The 13,218-nt window shown below is 40.2% G+C and overlaps 1 protein-coding gene across 1 annotated transcript; it reads right to left on the bottom strand.

Annotated features, from left to right (window-relative positions):
- Positions 1 to 520: 520 nt before the first annotated feature.
- LOC139734972 (G2/mitotic-specific cyclin-B3-like) lies at positions 521 to 10,487 on the bottom strand. The gene is made up of 10 exons (XM_071645748.1): positions 10,437 to 10,487; positions 9,665 to 9,778; positions 8,537 to 8,730; positions 7,585 to 7,666; positions 6,938 to 7,090; positions 5,942 to 6,172; positions 5,377 to 5,532; positions 4,380 to 4,529; positions 3,300 to 3,430; positions 521 to 680 (listed from the first exon to the last, which is right to left on the bottom strand). Exons 1-10 carry the CDS (start codon positions 10,476 to 10,478, stop codon positions 629 to 631), a joined length of 1,305 nt encoding a protein of 434 aa, XP_071501849.1. The 5' UTR covers positions 10,479 to 10,487; the 3' UTR covers positions 521 to 628.
- Between the last annotated feature and the right edge of the window lie 2,731 nt (positions 10,488 to 13,218).

Raw genomic sequence — 13,218 nt, forward strand, 5'->3', positions numbered from 1 at the left:
TAACTAAAAGTGGTAAAATGGGGGAGGGGAGGGAAACATTCAACCATTCATTCCATAAAATCATTTTTTTTTTCACAGACTTGACTAAAAAAGAAAGATTTTTACAGAGACACATGCATAGTGTAATTGCAATCTCAATGGCAACAGTCCTTCAAAAGCTACCAAAGCTCTGAACTTTCTCAACATCCAAAAGGTCATGGGTCACATTTTGGTGAAGTAGAGTGGTGTATTCTTGGGGAGGGGAAGAAAAAGCAACTGCTTCCGAGTCTCTGATGATACAACACCAGACAAGAAAAGTTTATCCAGGCAATCATGCATTATGCAATTGACTGTGAACCACCCATGCCTTGGAAGATTCCTTTCCAGCATGAAAAAGACAATCGACCGCGAACTGCTTACATGGAGAATTGTGACTTAGCTGATCAACTTGTCAAACTTGCACAAGTTCTGAATGCCTCGGGGCCCTATCATGGTCTCTCCTTGTACAAGCACAATCGTCAAAATTTTTTTTTGGCTTTAGATCAATGCGGGCAGTCGCTGACCTAATCCCACGCGTTATCTGACAGAGACGGTGACCCTAGTGGTGTCAGGTTTGGGGAAGACCTCTTGCATCTCACAGCGGCTGGGATCATAGCTCCAGTGTGTCGACGGCAGGGATCTTTGCCACCTCGTAGAACAGCCTGCAATGGAGGAGAGAAAAGAGTACACCATTTGTCAATACTACAAAGCAAGAACTCTCACTGATTGGAGCTGATGGCTTTTCTTGCGGTGTGAAATTTTTGCAAATTGCCACTGGCATTCAATGCATATGGTGTGAACAAGAACTTTCATGTGCATTTTCATTTTGCGAATCTTGGCTCTTGAGAAATTAAGATGTAAGCAAACATTTCTGATTTTACAGTACGCTGTCAGAGACCATTGTAGTTAGGAGAATTCTGACATCAGCAGGGCTGCCAATATTCAAACATTAAAGGTCCTGTTTACCATTGGGAGCAGTGATTTAAAGAATGTTCAAGATACATTTTGATACATATGTTTAGGTCAGTTGTATCACAAAACATCCCACCATATATATATATATATATATATATATATATATATATATATATATATATATATATATACATATATACATATATATATATATATATACATATATATATATATATATATATATATATATACATTTTTTATTTATTTTTTTTTTTTTTGCAATAAAGCCTAAAATATAAGGAGATATCACTATTTTTCTCATTAAACCATGACTGTAGGCGGTTTAGTCTGGAAACATTTTTATACATCCTCGACTCGTCACTGACGTATGTTAACCCTATATAGACTGGGCTATTTTGGTAGCTCGAAAGACTGGGGGGGCCTAAAGGGCCCCCCTTAAGATCTCGGCTGTGGATCGCGTGATCGCCGCGGAAATTTGCACAATGGTAGTGTGCGATGTAATCTACAAGATTGTATATTTATATTTTCCAAAGTAGTCTTTTTTTATGTTATTTTGATTAATTATGCTAATTTATGCGAGAAATCAGACTCTTAAACCTAAATCAGTAAATAAAGCTCCAAAAGTGCTCATTTTTGGTCTAATTATTCTTTGTGGTATTCTTAGCAAATGTACTTGAAAAAAAATTTGGTATCAAAATTAATTTCTTATTTATTTTATTGTTTTATGAATTTCTTGTGTATTTCTCTGTTTTTTTGACCTTTTGTTTTTGTTAGTTTTTTTAACAAAATTTGTGGCAGACACTTTTTGAAGCATAATACTCCTAAAACAAATTAATTTTAGCCATTGAGAGTAAAAATAAGCATATTTATATGAACCATGTGAAAAAACTCAATTTGAATTGACTTTGTACACAAAATCACATTTTTTGAGCCATTTTCGGCCTCACGTGCATGTACATAAAGTTATGTAACTTCAGAACCGTACCCCCGGGGCGTCACAAATTTGGTGTCAAAATGTGCGGGAAACTCGAAAGAAAAAAGTCATAGAGCATCGCGGTGAGAGCATTGCATGTTGCAGAGTAATCGCACGAAATGTTGAGGGGGGGCCTTTTAGCCCCCCCCCCCCAGTCTTTTTAGGGTTAAGGGTAATATTATTCCTCCTGCCTGCCGAAAGAGGCAAGTCAAGTGTTTGTTCATTATGCGAGAAACAGGGAAAATTTGTTTGATTTTTCTTTATATGTTCTTAATATCATTGTACACATGACATCACAAGCTGTAGTAGTCTTCACTTCCAGTGATCATGGAACTGAAACTTCAAAAATTAATAACTTTTGAACGGATTGTCCAATTTTACTCAAGCTTTCACTGATGTGTTCTACAATATGCACTGCATTCACTCAATCCACATTTATATGAAGGTGGGTGGTCTTGTCCTTTAATGGCTCTCAATCTACTATGCCCAAGGTTGGTAGATAGCCACATACTTGAGACAAGTATAAAGAAAACAAATCTGGTGCTGAAGGAGGAAGAAGATAACAGGATGTGACAGATTAGGAGATAAAAGTAAAGAAGGAAAAAAAAAGAAGAGAAGACGGCTGACTGACAGACAAAGGAAAAGTCCATATCCTCATAGACAGGAAACATTTCACAGACATGGAACGAAAGAGACAGAAACTATGGTAGAAAACAAAACCTCTCATACATTATATCAAAGAACTGACCTCCTGTCACCTACTTTATATCATTCTTAAATCATATTCATACCAGACAGTTCTGTTGTCAAATTTTTTTTTTTCTTTTTCTTTTTGGATTTTCTTGTTCATATGATTCCTAGTACAGGTGATTGTCCTAAAAAATACCCCCCCCCAAAAAAAAAAGCAAAAAAAAAAAAAAAAAAACACAAAAACCACAAAAAACTAACAAACAAAAATGAATCAAACAAATAATTGGTGTTTGGTACTATATTCAGCATGACAGTGCTAGTATTTATTTTTTAGTCCATCTCTATTTTTGTATTCTTGATTTTAACAATATGGCAAATGAGCTTTTTACTTCATACGATTCCACTGCTCAAGTTTTGTTCAACTCAACTATGCATGTAACAGATCCAGCTTCATTCATTCATCGTGAACAGCAGGGTGCATAACCTAGTGAAGTGGTCTCGCCTCACATCCAACTGGCCCCCAGGGGAGACCAGTGAGTGCAGCTGAATATGGGCTATCCCGCCATCTTGTCAGATGGAAAATTAAAACAAACACATGAACAAACAAGCAAACAAAGAAACACAGAGGATTTTGCTTGTTAATCATGTGGGGCAAAGGAGAGAGGGACTGAGGAATACTTACGGGTGTGAGTATTTGTTGCGAATGGTGGCAAGTTGTTTGTTGGCTGGTCGGTGGAGCATCGAGTTGAGCTGGAAAATGGTCTGTTTGAGGTCTTCCTCCTGGTAGCCAGAGTAGTGGATCAGGGTGGAGTCCTGTCAGACGGGCAGATGGCAAGACATGAGATATGGTCTCAGGATATACCATAATCAAATTCTTAAAAGGATGGTATAGTTTTGGTTGAGATAGGGATTCAAGTTATTAAGTTCTTGTAAGATAATTACAAACCACATACTAGTATATGAAATACATGTATGAAAGAGTATAAAATTCTAAGAGGAATTAAAGGAAATGCAAATCCAAAAGAGCAATGTGGGTTGAGTGAAAGCAGCAACATTAGTAGAGCATATCAGTGAAAGTTTGAGGAAAATCGGCCAATCGATGCAAAAGTTATGAATTTTTAAAGTTTTGGTGTTGGAACCGCTGGATGAGGAGACTACTAGAGGTTATGATGTATGAGTGGACAACAATATAAAGAAAATATAAAGAAAATTCCACAAAAATTCATTTTTCATGAAAATTACAAATTCCATCAACTTGATACTGACATATGTTAAGGGTAGCAATTATTCCCATTGCTTTCTTAAAGTGGTTAGTCAAGTGCTCTTTCATAATGCTAGAAAAGTATACTTTTGTTAAATTTTCTTTATATTTTCTTTGTATTGTTGTCCACTCGAAAATTCTTGCTTGCTTTATGTATTCATAGTTCATATCTTGATTCCACATAATTAAAAACATGTGAAATTCACCTTAACCTGCCAAGTGCAAAAAGTTATTCACACAAAAATTTCCACCTTTAACAGTATTTTATCTTATCATGTAATTCTGTTTCTAGAGAAACTGAAGGAATATTTTCCTTAGAAGTTGATCATGCAAATTTCCATAACTCCATGATTGTATGTACTTTACAACAACAAAAATAATAACCAAATTACAAAAATTTAATTGTAGTGTACTGAAGCTGTTTCAAAACTAGCAAGGCAACCAAAAAACCTGAACACCTGCACACCTCTCTACAGCCAAAAGAGCATCTGCCATACATACCCACTCTCCACTGCCCTTCATGCGGAATGCGAGTCTCAGGGCCGAGGCGGCCAGAAGGGAGTCGGCTACCGTGATGAAGGTGCTGTCCATGAGGGAGGTCTCCAGGATGAAACGGGCCAGGGTCAGGGTCTCGAGGGTAGTGTGAGCACACTGGGGGAGAAGGGCGGGGCAGGGCGGAACCAAACAATGAAACACCAGTACTTCAGTCATTAAAGTCACTGCTGCAAACATTCATTTTTCAAAATGAGGGACATTCCAAAATGCGCATACATATGTATGAGCACTAAATTGTACAGTCACTGTGAATGTTCATCTCCAGTTGAGATTCTTATATGTGCACTACTTGTAAAGCTGTACATATCTGACTCCCAAATATCTCCCAAGTAAGGCCAACCTTTAAAACACATAGTCTACCTACGCTCCAGTCCCTCTACACCAATGGAGGCAGTGTCAAGAAACAATACCCTTTTGCGATCTTAACAAATTTTCATTTGTAGAGGGAGACAAACTGAAGAAACCCAAACCTGAGCCTTCACCCCTCTGAATAATATCTTTCTTTCATTTACCCTTTTTTTTTCTACATCTGTATTAAAGAGGAAACTGATAGAGGGTACAATCCTCAGGAGATAACTGTATGTTTGAATCAACATACAAACAGTCACTTCATTTACTTCTTTCACCCTGATTTGTCCATATTCTGGAAGAATATACAAAGACACAAAATATTCAACAGGGATGTCAATCCAACTTGTAAGTAAAGTTAAAACTGTTTTCATCTAGGGATTGCAAGATTCTTTGAAATGAAGCTATCATTAGATTTTTAGAAGGAATTACACCATCGTAGAAATTGAATCGTGATCTGAGAACACTGTACTCTGCTGATTTTTCATCAGGCCAAATTATGCATTCCATGAAAATGCTTTTTTTTTTTTTCACTGGTCAGACAAAATCTTAACAACATAAAAACGCATTGCTCAGTAGCCTCTCTGGTGGGTACCTTTGCGTATCTCCTGAGGAAGCGGTATGAGAGGGGTACGCCAAGGTTGAAGTTGACAGTCTTGAGGATTTTTCTCTCCATGCTGGTGAACTGGTCCCTGGAGTAGGCATCATCACAGATGTAGAGGAAGTCGTCGAGGGCTGGAGGAATTCGCTCCTGCAAGACAAATCAATGAAGAAAAAGTCCAAAAATATGGCAATAAGCATGTACAGGTACTGTAACAGGATACATTGTGTACATTTTCCATGCACTTTGATGCAGGATGGTCATTACATTATTAGCAGTGTCTTCTCTTTTTTTTTGGGGGGGGGATGGGGCAAATATGAGACATATATTGAAATTGCAGCTGAAGATACCTCATTCAAAATAAGTCTGACTTCTGTGGAAGGCTGAGTTTTGTCTAGAAAGGCTTCTTCCTTCTTCAGAGTTATTTGAAGTTGGCTTTGCTACACAAAGTGATAAAAAAGGCACAGCAAACTGCGATGCAACACCAGGAAATTTATTCCCTGGCAACACACAAAGAATCATTCAATCATCGAACGCAACAATCGCCCCGACGACTTACGTCGTATTTGCAGGCGATGAAGAGTGAGGTAGCACCAAGAAGCTGCAGAAGGTCCTTCGATATCGTGGCCCTGGCCAGGTACATGTCCGTCAGCTTGACCGCCAGGTACAGCGTCTCGTGATTCAGCTCAAAGTTCTCCTGCACCTCGACCAGCCAGTCCACGAGCACCGCCCTCATGTGGCGGGATATGTCTGTTTGCCGGTCAAAGTAGTCTTCGATCTTGTTTGATTCCTTGAGGTGAAAGAGACAAGAGGTGGTAAGGCTATTGAATACTTTTTTTTTGTGCATTTATTTCTGGAATAGTACTGTAAAAGTGGATATTTTTGTGTTCGAGTAATTTGTGAAGTTGGAAAATCATGGAGATAGGAGAGAGACGTGAAGATTCATGAAAGCAAGAGAGGAACAAAGTCGGCAAACAATGTGGACTATGGAATGCGGAATCAATGGAGAAAGGATGAATAATCCCGCGAAGGAAAGGTAAGTCGAGGAGAGATGAGACCATGTTGAGAGAAGGGAGGGGGGGGGGGGGGGGAGAAAAACAAAACAAAGAGACGAAAGAGAAGAAGAAAAAAAAAGGATGAAATTCAAGAGTAAAGGAGAGGGGGCTTGGGTGGATCCTAGAAATGAATGCTGCAGAGGCTCTTCTTCTGCCAAACAACGATCCGGTAAAGGACTACATACACATGGTGTCACCGCAAATCTTTCTCCCTCATTTACTTCACTATGCAACCTTCAAGCAACATATTGGGCATTTTGTTCATAGTTTCCTGGTCAATAAACAAAATGCAGTTATTTGGATACTGTTGATACAAACTCAACTGTTACAACATTTGATGCAAACAAATAACCATTTTGTTTTACCGATACTGCACTGGCATTTAAATGTCTCATTTGATCTTCAGGAAGTAAAATGGATAAAATATTTTTAACAATCGGGAAATGCTGCCGTGCCTGAACAAGCGTTGAGAGTCACTATGGTAGGTGATAGAGACCAACCTCTTTTTCTTTGAGGTACTTGAAGATGTGTGCTGCGTACGTCGGGGCGAGATGTGGGTCCCCTTCGTTTTCTGCATCGATGTCGACGTAGTCCTTCTCCTCGTCATCTTCGTCCGCATCGGTCTCGATGGAGTCCAGGGAGATGGCTGCCACCTGGAGAGTGAAGGATCAGCAGGAATAGACACTTTATTAGGTTATCTCATCTAGGTTGAAGGCACTGGTGTAGTTACCAAAGACAACAGTCCTTGTGAACTTTGTGACTCAGGAAAGAAGTACCTTGTTTCAGTTCTTTCTGTAGAAAAAATTATGTTTATGTCCAATAAACATTGAACTGTGCTTTGAAAAAGAAAGAGAAAATAATCTTTCTCAGTAGTATCCATTCATCATGTGGATTATATCCCTAAACTGGATCACTTGTACAGATACATTGTATGAAGTGTGGAGGTACTTAGTTCTGTTACAACTCAGTGGTAAAGACATGGCATGGAAACATTGATCATTATCAAATGGTCATGCGGTGAAGATATTGTGACCTTTATTTAATAAGAGCTCTGAAAAACATGTATAGTACTGCAATAGGAGATCAGCCTTTCAGCTGTCATCTATATCCAGCAGTCAAGAGTGACATGGCAGACCAGAATACTTACCGCATCTTTGATTTCTGTAGCTGGAGACTCCTGAGCTAGATTCTTCTTATTTAGTTCCTCCACGGAGAGAGAACTTCCGGAGCTGAAAGTCAGTTGGGAGAAGGAAACTGATGGAGGGTATGCCGAGGAGTTTATCCACTAAAGGCTAGTCTCAAAAGAAGCAAGAACATTGTAGACATAGGGTTTGCTCAAAGGGTGAAAAACCAGCCACACTTGTACACAGTCAATATTAGTACACAATGAACACTTCAACACACATGCAGCAAAAGTACAAGAAATGCTCCAATTATGCCACACATCTGTATGGTCTAATTCCCAATTTTGCACCCATGAAGTATAAAATCAACTTGTCACCTTGGACTGGAACAATCAAAAATGTGACTCTGAATTTCAGGGAAGACTCTTTCATCACGATGGTCCACAACTTAAATATTTAGCATATTGCAGGGTCTGAAAGTGAGAATATATAGCGGAAATTGTGTGCACGGGCATACATCACGAGTACATAGCTCGCAATATTCCAAGACATGTTTCCCGTTGTGCTGCTTACGTTTGATGTTCTGCCTCATGTTTTGGACACACATTTTCTAAGTAGCAATGGTAGCTTGATGTTTCTCAAGTTTGGCGCGTGTTATTTCCACATGTCTGATTGCATCTTATTTTGAGCATGTCCCCAATTCTCCCGGATGTTGCATGGCATGTTGCTGCCTCTTTGAGGATGTTGTTCAAGAATTTGAATATATGTTGCAGCAACATGCTCGAAACCCCTCGTGGACCACCCTGCTTTCACAGTTGTGCACTGACAGTTTCAAAGCAAAAGCACGCAAGCACGTTAATTCTTGTGATTTCACACAAGATCTTGAGTTGCTTCATGCAGGCTTTTGGTATTTGACCTGAGAGTTTTCTGCATGCTTCCTCCTCACAGATGCCCATACGGTCATCCCTATCTCACCTTGTTTCTGGCTTGTCACTTTCGGGCAGAATCTCCTTGACCGCTCGCTGTGTCTCTTCCTGGATGCGCTGCTCCCTCGAGGTAGCATTCTCCTTCAGCTTGGACGATGCCTTCACAGGGATCGAGGACTTGATCGGAGGTTTCTTGGTCAATGCCTTCTTGGCCGGCCCGAGCACATTCTTGCTTGTTAATGCCTGTGCACAGATAGATGGACAGACAGTCATACACATAAATGCATGCCATATTAACCCTAACTAGGCCAGGGGGGGCCTCCGAGGCCCCCCCTCGACGTTCCGCGCGATGTATCGCAATCGCAAAAAGCTATCGCCGCGACGTTTCATGACTTTTTTCTTTCGAGTCTCCCGCATCTTTTGACACCAAATTTGCGACGCCCGGGCGCGCGGTTCCGAAGTTACGCATAAATATGTACATGCATGTCAGACCAAAAATTGCTCAAAAACGTTAATTGGTGTACAATTTCAATGCAAACTGTGCTTACTGGCAAATTTCATAAAAGCATGATTATTTCGGTGTTTTATCGATCAAAATCAATGAATAACATATTTTCTTGTTCGGAGCGATGTCGCGGACAAATTTCATCGAAAAAACAATGAAAAACATAAAGTCGAAAAAACAAAGAAATACATAAGAAATTCAAAAAAACAATAAAATACTTAAGAATTTTTTCTGATATCACAATTTCTTTAAATTACATTTGCTAAGGACACTAAAAAGAATATTTACAAAAAAAATGTGCCTGTTTTGAGCTTTATTTTGTGATTTATACCAAATAGTCTGATTTTATGCATTGTCATGCATAAATTAGCATAATTTAGCATAAATGATGATTTTTTGAAAAATTAACTTCATAGTATATTAGATTACATCATAGGCAATGTGTGTGCCAAGGCCCCCCACTTCTGGTTCATTCATAATTTAGAATTCCCCAATACATACCAAATGTGAGCAGATGGTCTATGTCCCTCATACAAGCACAATTATAGTATAGATTATGGACATTTTTTCAAAATGTCACAGAATGCGGACAGGTTATCATAACTTTAACATCAACAGAAATCCCTTCTAACACTACACCACCATGCTGGATTCCCTGAAATCATAACTTACATTAGTGATGTCACCGAAGGCTGCTCTCTTCTTATTCGGTGCCTGGACGTTATGGCCCAATTCGCTTGATTTCCTCTTGGCTCGAGTGACAATCTGTGTCTTGTCTTCTCGGATCTGAAGGGTCAAATATACAGATTTCAATACTAGATGCAAGGACACCATGACAGAAATAATCACATACTTATAAGCAAATACCGGTGACACATTTGCTCCTCTGACAATTGCTCTGGTCTTATTTTAAATTCCAAGCACTTACGGTTAGGGTTGTGATAGGGCTTTAAGTTTAGTTTGATATGAGGATTAGGAAAAGGACTTGGAGTGTTGGTAGGATTTACTATGTATGTTTGGCTTAGCGTGCAGATATATCATGGAGCAACTGTCACAGAAGCAAATGTCATGGAAATAACATCAGGTTGAAACAATACATGTGAAAAATTGTTCATTTATCCAAACTATGGTTTGATTTCAGTGCATGATCTCATACAAGAGCAAAATATGTGTCCCCTGCACATGAGAGTGTCAATCATGAACTTCAGTATTGGGTGTTTGTGTGGCACAGCGATGTTACGCATTCTAAATTTAACTTATCCACAGGGACCAAGGCCTAGACTTAAAGTACACATGTCTATTCGTATTCCAGCCGTAAAGATCCATAACTTCCTTCAATTTATCAAATCTTAACGAAACTTTCTTGGTCATGTTCTAGTTTGTGCCTTAATTCATTAAAGCTACCTTGAACATGGAAAGAAGTCGCACTGGTCAGTAGGTTTACCTGTGCAGCCACTCCGACTCCATTTCTCCTCATGAGTGGCATGATGGTCTCCTTCTAGACACTGGGAGGGAAGATGTGGTTTCTACCACCAAGTTGTCACCTTTGAGGCTTTGTGTGAAGTGGTTACTGCCTCCAATACGTCAGGTCAAATGCTGTTAAAAAAACCCCAAAAAACAGGAAGGATTATGATTTGCAAACTCAAGGTTAGAACTACTGCTATAGTGCTATGAGTATGACTATGATGCTACAACATCATACTTTTTAAAAGTAAGTTGCTCGTTGCTCTTACTTGAAATTTTGAAAGGAATTTTGCTGTTTATGTGATAATGAAACAGCAATTCATGGGAAGAGTATCAAAATGAGGAAATATGCAAGTCTTGCTATGTGATAATTTACATGAAAGATTAGCTGGTCAGGCTAGGCCCATACTTTTCAGGCCCTACTTTTTACAGCATCACCTAACGTTAGGGACTCCCTTACTACATCGCTACCCGATCCCTGTCACCCAAGGCGTAAGACAAGGCGGGGTCTTGTCTCCATTACTCTACACTACATTCGTTGATGACTTGATGAAGGAGCTAAGAGAGAAGAATCTTGGATGCTCAATAGACGGCCGTTTCTCGGGTGTGGTAGTTCTTGCTGATGATGTAGCACTCATCGCTAACTCTCCAGATCAGCTGCAACAGATGTTAGAGGTCACCTTCAACTACGCGGAGTATTGGCATTACAAAATTAATCCCTCCAAAAGTGCAGTGATTGCTATCAACAATGCTAAGCAACCTACGAGATCATCTTCAGGGTTCGAAATTGGCGATGGTCCGCTGGCCATTGGCCACCCGAAATCACGTCGGACTAGCTAAAAATCATAAAATTCTGAAGTTACTAGTCCGTCTGGCTAGCCAAAATATTGCTTCAGTGTCAAAATTGATTCTAAGTAGTCTGCCTGGCTAGTTGAAAAAAAAAGCTGAGTGCGACCCCTGATCTTGGTGTGTCAATGGATTCATTGTTGAGGAGAAATCCAGTCATCCTCATCTTGGGGTCATTAAATCAAGCTCACGGTATGATCCCACAGACAACATCATCGGAACTGGTCTCCGTACTTTTTATGCCTTGACTGGCTCTGGAACTTATACGGGAGGGCTTATTCCTACACTTGTATCCCAGTTATGGAGGATTTTTTTGTATCCCGAGAATGTTGCATGGCTCATCGACCACTAAATTCACAAAATTGATGCGGCAGAAGTTGGATGGGGCACAGTCCCATCTCTTCAAGCAAGTACTTGGAGTGCCAAAATCAGCTGCTGACGAGATAGTCTATCTGCTCACCAACCTCTTGCCTCTCTCTGCCCAGATATATCTTGACAGATTGTTGCTCCTAGGCCAACTCGCCAGCCTTGACCATAGCCGTTATGAGTTCAGAACATTTTTAGCAGCTCTCAAAGCTCGTACACCTACGGTTCAAGTCCTACAAGAGACTGTGTTGAAATATAATCTTCCAGATCTACATAGCATTGTCTCTACACCACTACCGTACTCAACTTGGAAGAGGTTGACTAAATACAGAGTCTATCAGGCTGTAAAAGACATCTCACCATACAACTTACAAGGAATCCGCTCCAAGTCGTCTCTCAAGTTCTGGATAGATAACGTTCCACCCTCTGCTAATCTCCTATATCCGAAGAACCCCCGTCTCCTATCATCCGTCATGCTTTAATAATTAGAGCCCAATTTCTGTCATCCACATACTTGACACAACTTAGTCTCTACATAGAATCTACTTAGTCTTCCATGTACTTGCCCCCTATGTGAATCTGAGGATGAGACAGTGGAACACTTTGTTGGATCTTGTCCCAGTCTTGTTCATCTCCATCAAGAGTTCATATGCAGAGTCAAGGAATGTCTTGTTGATCACCTGAACTGTCTGGACAGGTATGACTAGAAACTACGTCTATGAGTATGACACTGATTACCCACTGCAATTTTCTCGTGCTTCCGCGTACGAGGACTGCCCCCCGGGCCTCATGAGGCGTGGGGGCGGGCCTCATGAGGCGTGGGGGCGGTCCTCATGAGGCAGGGCAGTCCTCGTACGCGGGAGCGGTCCTCATGAGCGGGTTTCCCGGACTGACCTTTAACCTTTCAACCTTGCCTGCCATCTGTAATCCAAAATAGCCTGCTTCTTCTATCCCTCTTCTTTCTTCATAAAATCCATACTTGTCGTTCTACTTATGTTTAATACCCGATCCCCATTATCTTATCTTGCTGGATTTGCATATCTGGATTCCAGGAATCTCCAAAATAGTGGAGGGATCAGCTAAGAGAGAGAGCTACACGCGTGTGATCAGCAGAGAGAGCGAGGGGCATTATGTAAACTGTACCACAGTCAGTGCAGTGAAATGTAAACGTACAAATATACAATTTACGTGTAGGAGTAGATTGACACGTAAATCAATGGGTTTCAACTCTGTGAATGTTTATAGTCACAACATACGACAAAAACTAGGTCAGAATGAGCTTTTAAGATGAAACATTCAAAACTTAAGCGTGTGGATACCTACCTCAGATGACGAAGTATCACGTTTCTGAGGATTAGAAGGTTAATTTCCGCAGGAAACATGGACTCCGCAGCATTTTTTTTGGATTGCGACTTCACACGAGCTTTCAAATTCGACGCGTTTGATGGGTAGCGTAACTTGTTTGTGAATGCACGTTCACGAAGCAACGTGATTGGACGGTTTTGTGCGGTCACTCAGCTCTAGCTGTGTAGTCTTTGTCGCATACTCCG

The sequence above is a fragment of the Diadema antillarum genome, unplaced genomic scaffold (genome assembly GCF_040938485.1).
Source record: "Diadema antillarum isolate AM-2024a unplaced genomic scaffold, OU_Dant_1.0 seq00000561_RagTag, whole genome shotgun sequence".
Taxonomy (NCBI): domain Eukaryota; kingdom Metazoa; phylum Echinodermata; class Echinoidea; order Diadematoida; family Diadematidae; genus Diadema; species Diadema antillarum.

Excerpts from the sequence above, each read along its gene's own strand:
- LOC139734972 (XM_071645748.1), bottom strand. The coding sequence starts at position 10,478 with ATGCCACTCATGAGGAGAAATGGAGTCGGAGTGGCTGCACAG. Across the intron at positions 7,091-7,584 it reads CTACAGAAATCAAAGATGCG|GTGGCAGCCATCTCCCTGGA; the intron begins GTAAGTATTCTG and ends TTCACTCTCCAG. Across the intron at positions 3,431-4,379 it reads TGAAGGGCAGTGGAGAGTGG|GACTCCACCCTGATCCACTA; the intron begins GTATGTATGGCA and ends CCCGTCTGACAG.